We start from the raw sequence: 10,000 nt of genomic DNA, 5'->3' as shown, positions 1-10,000 counted from the left end.
GTTGTATATAAAAGAAGCTTGGTTAAGAAAGGTTTCTGATGGACCTAACCTGAAAGCATCTGATAAACTCATGCTATCCAATTTAGCCGATGATACTAGAAACTGTGTTGAAACTCTCAAGGCACTGGGACACGATCCTGATATAATGTCAGACAAAGTCACTGAAGTTGTTAAAAGATTACCTTTCCATCTCCAAAATCGCTGGAGAACAGAAGCTATTAAGTACACAGAGAGAAATAAGAGATATCCAGGATTTACACCATTGGCAGAGTTCCTAGAACGAGCTTCATTAGAAGTGAATGACCCATTATTCCAATCTTTGGATAAAGGGTTGAAGCAAAACAAAGACAGGCGAACAACAAAAGGAACAAGTTTCAATGTGAGATTGGATGAGGAAGTATTAACTAAACCAGCAGTTGATAAGCGAAACACTGAAGTGTCTAATAAAAATGCTGCAAGTTGCTCTATGTGCAAAGGAAAACACTGGTTGCATGAATGTAGCCAGTTTATAAAGTTGACTAAAGAGAAGAGACTGATGGAAGTAAGAAAAGCAAAATTGTGCTTCAACTGTCTCCGGTCAAACCATAGAGTAACAACATGCAGAAAGGCCACAGTCTGTGAAGTAGACAAGTGTGGTATGTGGCATCATAAATTGCTACATGATGCATTTAACAAAGAAGATGCATCTGAAAAAGCTGGCAAAGTTAGTACTCAACCAAAAGTTAGCACAAAGAGTTGTGCCTGTAATCCATCTAAAGATTCCAAGATTGCATTGCCTATTGTAAAAGTAAAGGTAGGTAGTTTAGGAATGGATAACCATATTTCAACTCTGGCATTACTGGCACCAGGAAGCAATAGCACATTCTGTACAAAAGCATTAATTGATAAATTGGGCATTTCAGGAAAATCAGTGACACTGAATATGACCACATTAAATAAAGTTGAAGATACTGAGGTTGAAGAGATAACCTTGGAAATGGTTACAGGTGGTCGAAAGAAACAAACGATAGTCCTGGAGAAAGTGTATGCACTGAAAGATTTTCCTCCAAGCTTGCAAGGTGGTGTAACTTCACAAGTTGATGTAAAAAAATGGAGACACCTAGAAAGTTTAGAGCTACCAAATGTTAATGCAGAAGTAGTCAGCATAGTTATTGGCCAAGATTATCCACACTTGCTAAAACCTCAAGAAGTAAGGTCAGGAAAAGATAATGAGCCATATGCAATAAGAACTGTGCTAGGTTGGGCAATTAATGGGCCTGTAGGAGATGATCCACACAGCAAGGAAGTATTTAATAACTTAATTCATACCATCCCAACATCGGAAAGTAGTCTGTCAATACAAGTTGAAAAATTTTGGGCTATTGACGGGTGTGAAGATCTGAACAAGAATACCAGTTGTATGTCCAAGGATGACAAGGAAGTACTTAGCCTCTGGGATAAGTCGGTAGTGAAAATCAATGGACATTTTCAGTTACCTATCCCATTTAAGCGTAATCCACCTGAGTTATGCAATAATAGAAGCATGGTGGATAAGCGTCAAGAAACTTTGAAGAAGAGGTTAATAAAAAATCCAGCCTTGTTAGATGAGTATAACAAGGAAATTATGAAGCTGGTTACAAAAGGGCAAGCTGAAGTTGTGCCCGATGAAGAAATTGATGCCTTTCCTGGACTTACATGGTATTTACCAAATTTCAATGTAAAGAATGAAAAGAAGCCTGAAAAGTTTCGACTGGTATTTGATTGTGCAGCAGAATTTATGGGGACATCTCTCAACAAACATGTTCTACAAGGCCCTGATTTGACAAATAAGCTGTTTGGAATACTTCAAAGATTCAGAAAGGAGAAAGTGGCAATAATGAGTGATATTGAATCCATGTATTATCAAGTGAAAGTCACACCATCACACAGAAATGCTCTCCGATTCCTTTGGTGGACAGACGGAGATTTGTCTAAAGACCCAGAGATCTACAGGATGACAGTACATCCATTTGGAGGAATTTGGAGCCCAAGTTGTGCAACATATGCTCTCCTACACACAGCTAATGACCAAAAGGATAATTTTGATGAAAGAACATTCGAGATCGTTCATAAGAATTTTTATGTAGATGACTTGCTTACATCCACAGAAACAGAAGAAGAGGCAGTGAACCTTAGAAGAAGCATAGCCAGTATGTTGAAGACTGGAGGGTTCAAGCTTACAAAGTGGACAAGTAACAATAAGCATGTGCTACAAGATGTACCATTAGATGAACAAGCCAAGTCAAGACTTGCCCCTATGAAGTCTACAACAACACCAAGACTTGAATTAGCAGCAGCTACTACAGCTGTGAAGATTGATGAAGCTTTGCATCAAGAGCTTGGCTTGGAATTGATAGAATCAACCTTTTGGACAGATAGCATGATTGTTATACAATATATCAAGAACAAATCCAAAAGGTTTAAAACTTTCGTTGCTAATCGTGTGGCATACATTCAGGGAAGCACAGATATTAAGCAATGGAGGTATATTCCTTCTAAAGAAAATCCAGCAGATGATGTATCACGTGGACTTCATGGTGAACAAATGAAGAGAAACCAACGATGGCTACAGGGGCCGGAATTTCTGTGGAAACCAGAAGAAGAATGGATACCACATTCAGATGAGAGCATAGACTTTCTGGTTGATGATATAGAAGTTAAGAAAGTACCAAAGTCTATTGCTGCAGTAAGTCAGGTTGCTGAAGATGTCACTGACAAGTTTCTCGTGAGCTTCTCAAGCTGGTTCCGCTTGAAGAAAGCTGTGGCATGGATGCGGCGATTTGGTCAGTGGTTGAAACAAGGTAAACCAACTACAGGACTCAAGTATCCTATTACACCAAGTGAGATATGTGAAGCTGAGAAGGTTATCATATACTATGTGCAGAAGGAGTATTATGCTGAAGAAATTGAAACTCTTAAAAAGGGTAGTGGACACATTCCAAAGTCAAGTACAATATACAAGCTTGACCCATTCCTAGATAATACATCAAGTCTGAGAGTAGGTGGAAGGTTACATCAGGCACCAGTCTCTGAAGAGACAAGACATCCAGTCATAGTTCCACGACAACATGAGATTGCCAAGTTAATTGCAAAAGAGTCACATGAAACGACTGGACACTCAGGTCGTGAATATACTATGGCAAAGATCAGACAAGTGTATTGGATTCCTAGATCTCGCCCTTTAGTTAAAGAAATGATCAAAAAGTGTGTTATTTGTAACAGATACAGAGGTGTAGCTAGGACTCAAAAGATGGGAGATCTACCCGAGGATAGATTAACACCTGGAAAACCTGCTTTCACATATGTTGGAATAGACTGTTTTGGTCCTTTTTTGGTTAAAAGGGGCCGGTCAAAAGAAAAGAGGTATGGTTGCATTTTTACATGCTTAGTAACTAGAGCAATACATCTAGAAAAGTTGAACTCTTTGGAAACGGATTCTTTCATTAATGGTTTAGTAAGATTCATGTCTAGGAGAGGAGTACCTGAAAAGATAAGATCTGATAATGGTACCAATTTTGTTGGAGCACATCGGGAGCTTAAAGAGGCAGCATCTGATTTGCAAAGATCTTTCAAACTTCAGAATAAGTTACTTATGAAAAACATCAAGTGGGAGTTCAATCCACCACATGCGTCACATATGGGGGGTGTTTGGGAAAGGCCTATTAGAACATTCAGAAATGTAATGAATATTCTAATTAAGAACCAATTAATTGATGATGAAAAGCTTGAGACTATCTTTTGTGAGGCTGAATCTATCGTTAATAACAGACCGCTTACACCCATTTCAGACGACCCTGATGACTTAGAACCATTGACTCCTAATCATTTACTCTTACTCAGACCAAGCTGCAACATTCCACTGACTAAGACATGTAAGACAGATTATTATAGTAAAAGGTGGAGACATGTGCAGTATATTGCAGATCAGTTTTGGAGAAGATGGATTAAGGAATATCTTCCATCACTTCAGATTCGTTCTAAATGGTTGAAAATTACAGCTAACATAAAAGTTGGCGATCTTGTAATAATCATGGACCTACCTCAACCTAGGCATAGCTGGCCACTTGCTCGTGTCATCGAAGTATTCAAAGGAAAAGATGACCTTGTCCGTAGTGTAAGATTAAGGACAGCTACTAGTGAACTAGTCAGACCAATATCAAAGTTGTGTGTGCTTGAAGGAGTCAAGGATGACATCAAGCTGTGATTTAAGAATAGTGAATTTGTTCATACATGTCTACACCAAAGTACATTTTGTTTATAAATGTTATTTGTATAACATTTAAGGGGCCGGAATGTTGTAGACATGACATGATATTTGCATGTACATGTACGTATAAATTAGATTTATAATAGTTTACCCTTAAATACCTCATTACGTTTTCTTTGCATGTTCTCTGAATGATGAGGGAGACTATTTTATCTGTTATTCTACAATTTTAATTTCTGAAGTACAGAAAAGACTTGTTTAGTTTATGATGAAATCATATTTTGTAAATCTTTTTATAGCATTTATAAAGGACTCTACAACATGTAAACATGTCAGAAAACATATGTCGATATTACTTTGATTTACGTTCGTAGGAGTAGGGAACCAGCCATGATTGTGTACGTACGTCTCATGGAGCGTACTCTCCCTGAATATTTGACCTGTAGACTTAGAGAAGTTATGACGCCAAAAAATGTAAGTTAGAATGATGTTTAAATGTATTAAGAAGCAATTGAAGTAATATAAGTTTCTATACAAGTGAAAGATGATGTGATATTAGCCAAAAGAGACTAGGAGTTTTTTGTTTGTTCGATTTCAGTTCGTACGAGTGGAGTGAAGGGAAGAGTAGAATGAAATGAGGGGATGAGTGGTATGAGAGTAGAAGTAGAAATGGGGAACAGAGAAAACACCAAAGTAGAAGTAAAGATGCTACAGTACCAACAAGCACACCGTGTAGACCCCGTTACATAAGAGCAGTTCAAACAACCAAAGTCAACGACACCAAGACTGGCACCACGTGCTCCCCAAGAGGCCACATGAAGGGTGGTCATTGTATGTTCCATCTAGACCCAATAAATCCACTCCGTGACGGAATTGGCGTAGTTTTCTTCAACCAACCATCATTGAAGGAAGACCAGATTACTTCTATCTTGTCGTGGCATGATTGTCCGCGACAATATATATATATATATATATATATATATATACAATATACATATATATATATATATATATATATATATATATATATATATATATATACATATATATGTGTATGTATGTAAATATATATATATACATATATATATATATATATATATATATATATATATATATATATATATATATATATATATGTATATATATATATATATATATATATATATATATATATATATATATGTATGTATGTATGTATGTATATATGTATGTATGTATGTATATATATACATATATATATTTATTTATTTATATATATGCATATATATATATATATATATATATATATATATATATATATATATATATATATATATATATGAGTGTGTGTGTCAGTGTGTGTTTGTGTGTGTGTGTGTGTACATTGATTGGTATGTGTGTGTGTGTATACACACGCACACACACACATATATGTATGTATACGTCATTAGATAAGGAAGCCCTTTGTGCTGGAGGGAATAAGAGAAGCCCGAGGGAAGAAGCCACGTCTTTGAGAGTAATAGACGTCCCGAAAGGCCTCTCCGTATCCTACATTTCGCCCAGTGATCATCCATTGGCCCTAATGTCGTTGGTGATTTACTGATATATTTACCATTCTCTACGGCGAGTGCCTCCGTCGTTCCCTATCGAAAATTGCCTATTTTTCACTCTCTCGGTCATACAACGGCTCTTGTGGCATGTACCTTTTCCCTTTTCTACCGGGGAAAAACATAAATCAAAGAAATGCCAAGAATCACCATCTTGACTTTCCGAGACTAAATGCTCTAGTTCAAGCAATCCACAAGAAAGGTTTGAATAACGCATCTTCATACTTGGGAAAAATGTATGGTTATAACTATATTATTAGATTTTTTAACAATAATTTTATGTATGAAACAGGGAACTTAATCTTCCTTTAGAGGCTTGAAATAACATAACTGTGAATGGCAATGTTAATGGTGTATCTACAGAGGCAGCCGGTTCATTTTCTGCCAAAATAATACACAAGAAACAACATTTGTGGCACTATTTTCCTTCCCCAAATTATTATTTTGAAAATTGCCATTTACAAGGAAGATAAACTGCCATCATTCTGGTAAGAATAAGTTATGAAATGTTTATGTTATTGTTTATCCTCTGTAATTTCTGCTTATTCATAGAAATTGTTTATCATATATGGAATTAATATGTATTTATATGTGAAATTATGATGTATATATCAATATGAAGTGTTTATTTACTGCATATATAATTCATTTTTTATTCTTATAATTGTTAATCTTTGTTATTTCACGGCAACCATTTTACATGGTCATTAGTGGCTAAATAAATGAATCGCAGAGAAACTAGTTTTCCTTTACACACAACTGATATAAAGATCACACAATCCTACGGTCAGTACCCTACAGCAGGCAAAATATGCATGGCAAGAAATATACTTAAAAATATGACACCGGTTACAAGTACATCTCAAAAAATATAAGCCCCATGATATCGATAACTTCTATTTGGAGCGAGAAGGCCTTGTCCCTGCCTGCAGTGCGGATAATGGGATCTACAGAACCATCCATGAAATAGGATATACCACCCAGTGGAATGGTTGCTGCAATGTTTCTCTCCACCTCACCCCTTAACAGAGGCGGAGGATATATTCTCCTTGACAAGCTCACGACAAAACTCCATCAAGGTTAACGCCCGGGGCGGGGGGGTGACATAATCAGGGCGGGGGGAGTTCATATCCTTGATTAACAATGGTACTCCGAGTTCATATCATATTAGCACCCTGGCTGTGTGAAGCAGCCAGGAGTTACGATGGGATGGATCACATGCACATAGAACAATCTCAGTAAACAATGCCCAGCCCCTTTGTACTGCCCTGGCGTAATTCCCATGGCAGAGAGTATTGTCTTGGTTTGATCTATCAGATATTTATTCTCCGTGCTGAAGATGAGGCTTTTGTCAACTCATACCCCAAATTATTGGAAGACGTAAACCCACTCAAGGTCCAGATCCTTGGCTCACAGCCTTTCAATCTGGACATTAAGTTTCAGAGCCATTGCCTTCGATTTGGCTACTGAGATCTTAAGACTGACCTTGTAGGCATGAGGTCCAGACAATTCTGGGCCTTACATTCTCGTTCTTCCTTGCAAGGTCATCTACTTAAGAAATGATCTTGCACCCCTCTGGGAGTGGAATGTCTAGGATGCTTAACATGAGGGTATTAAACAGTCCTGGGCTAAGGACCCCTCTTGTGGAGTGCCATTTTCTAGGGATAAATACCTGGAAAAGTTTGTTTTTTTTCTCATAAGGATATCTTAAGTAGCATGCAGACTTGCTAGTTCAAAAGTCCAGGGGCTGGATTCACTAACATACGATGGTAAGGCATTTACCAGCTGTCAACTACCAGCGCGTTTACCAGTCATGGCAAAGTGGGATTCATCAAGCGATGATAAGTCGCCTGGTAAGGGTAAATAGACTTTATCACCGTAATTTGATGGTAACTCTGGTAAATCGATTCCGCCAATCAGCGAACGCCTTACATAATTTTTTAGGCTCCTTTGACCAATCCCGTAACATGTAAACAAAACCTGATCCAACAGCGAGACTTTTTTGTTTCAAGAAATGATAAAGATTTCTTCTGTGTTAAATTATTTCTATATAAATTAATTTCCTAGAAAGCATATTCTATTGCATGATCTTATGGATCATATATAACGTAATGGTTTTCAAAAACATACTTTTTTTTTCTTTTTAGATTGCAGTCGAAAGAAAAGAAACAATGGCTCCACGCAATGGTGGTGTTATTTGTATCAACGTTTTCCAAAAAGAAATGCCAATCAAACCTTAAGATTATGAATAATTGTATCTAAATTAATGCAAACACAAAAATAATTTATATATTTATATGTTTACTGTTTTTCAGCTGAATGTTATTAAAACAAAATGTTTGAATTTGTCAAATTATTAATTCCATGTATTATTTTCAGTTATTGTAGGCCTATGACGAAGCTGCATGAACATTATTCTCGCTTATTTCCTGTGAATTTTATTGATTTTTGTCATATTCATATGAAAATGAACAGTTGCCATTACTCTGATCATAATAAGTGTACATGCAAACTAAAGTGTCGCCTTAAATGTTGATTTTTTGCTGAGATAAAGCGAGATGAGAGAGTCATCGCTGTAGTTGCCAGTGGACATACCAGTGCTCCAACCACTGGTAAATTTAGCATTGTATTCTATCATGGTAAGTTGTTCATGAATACCGATGCGAACTTTTTACCATCATAATTGTAGTTACCAGCGTATTTATCATGGTAAGTGCGTTAGTGAATCCGGCCCCAGGAATACAGTGACAGACCCGGTATTGCTGACAGTGCTTAGTAGGCTATACTGTGAGCTGTGCTCATGCCCCTTGCAGCTTCCACTGATGCCGGTTCAGTACCATTCTTTCTACCGTCTTCCCCAGACAGCTAAAGAGAGAATAGGTCACTTATTGGGATGGGAACTATGTCAGCCCTCTTCCAGCAATGTGGTAGCAAGGAGGCCGAGAAGGAGGTTTGGTGGCCTAAGGACTCACAACACTCCAGCCACTTGTCCTGCTTCACTCTCTTAGCAGTTTCCCGAGAATCCCTAACTACCTCTCTCGGAAGAGCGAGATTGTTTTCTGCACAGATTGACTTTGTGGTTGACCTCTCTAATCTAATCACTGAAGTACTAGGCATACCTATAACTCCTGAACGATGGACGAGTTTTTGGTATGGTCTGTGTTAATAGACCATACCATCTATGGCATTAACCAGTCCGGCCTCAAGTACATCCACATTGTCAGTCAGTGAGATATCACTGGATCTTAAGCACTGGGCTAGGGCCTCCTGGAAGAATTTCCAGTTAGCCTTGTCTGCCTTCCATCAAGGATGGTACTGTGACACAGGTGCTGGACCAGTATCCAAGATGGTGGTGACTATCCTTTAGTGATTGCTCATGACAGTCTCGTCCACTTACCTCTCAACCAGAGCTGCAGTGGCAAAGGTAAGGTCTAGGATTCCTCCACCCCAATCGCATCGATATACATTGGATCTTGGCTGTTGAGAAGAGCAATTTCGGGCATGACTCAGTTATATGATAGCCTACTACACTAGGTCTCCAGGTGAGAGTAGCACAGACTTCGCTAATATCTAAGTTTCTAAGATTTGGCCTACTTTACACATAGTACAGCTTGTGGGAGCCCCCAGTCCGGTGGGTCTCAATGGCAAGGAATTCAAATACCCTTCCACATTTCACCAGGTTGGTGAGGAAGGGCCAGGGGATAATCAATCTCACAAGGGTAATCAAACCTCCAGTGCCTTGCATACTAGGTAGCACAAAGGAATGATATCCTAGGAAGTGAACAGTCTCCTCTGTTACAGTCTCCTGGAACATGGCTCTTTCAATGTTCTGAGATCACTCAATCATGTGGAGAATATTCCACTGTAGTATGCTTAGCATAGGAAACATTGCACTAATCTGAATCTGATATGTCTGCACCATCAGTAACGTCAACATAAATATTCTCAGTTTCCGATGCCCCAGTGTGGGTAACATTAGACATTTGGTCTGACAACTACTTGGTGAGTTCCTAACTGGGATAGTGATTCCCTCACCAAACTTGTCAGTGTCGTCTCTATAACAGAGAGAACCATTGGTTGGCCTATCCTGGGGCCTCCTGGTAGATGAACCCCTTGACCTTCACTCTGGTTGGTCTAGGCTTCTATGCCCTTTGAAGTTTTAGTACAGGCTCTGCTGTGGGCTGTAGGT

At 38.3% G+C, this 10,000-nt stretch overlaps 1 protein-coding gene across 1 annotated transcript in view; it reads left to right on the top strand.

Annotated features, from left to right (window-relative positions):
* Positions 1–5,098, top strand: part of LOC147472489 (uncharacterized) — a 6,468-nt gene extending 1,370 nt beyond the window's left edge. The window contains exons 1-2 of the mRNA XM_086537441.1: positions 1–4,699; positions 4,824–5,098. The exon at positions 1–4,699 is cut by the window's left edge and continues 1,370 nt beyond it. Of these exons, the coding sequence (XP_086393567.1) occupies positions 1–4,222 (4,222 nt within the window). The 3' untranslated portion in view covers positions 4,223–4,699; positions 4,824–5,098. The remainder of the gene's footprint in view (positions 4,700–4,823) is intronic.
* The last annotated feature ends 4,902 nt before the right edge of the window (positions 5,099–10,000 follow it).

Source organism: Penaeus japonicus, unplaced genomic scaffold, assembly GCF_977035675.1.
Source record: "Penaeus japonicus unplaced genomic scaffold, GWHDUDI00000001_assembly GWHDUDI00000001, whole genome shotgun sequence".
Taxonomy (NCBI): Eukaryota; Metazoa; Arthropoda; class Malacostraca; order Decapoda; family Penaeidae; genus Penaeus; species Penaeus japonicus.
The sequence above is the reverse complement of the archived record's forward strand: the minus strand, read 5'-3'. Positions and strand labels throughout refer to the sequence as shown.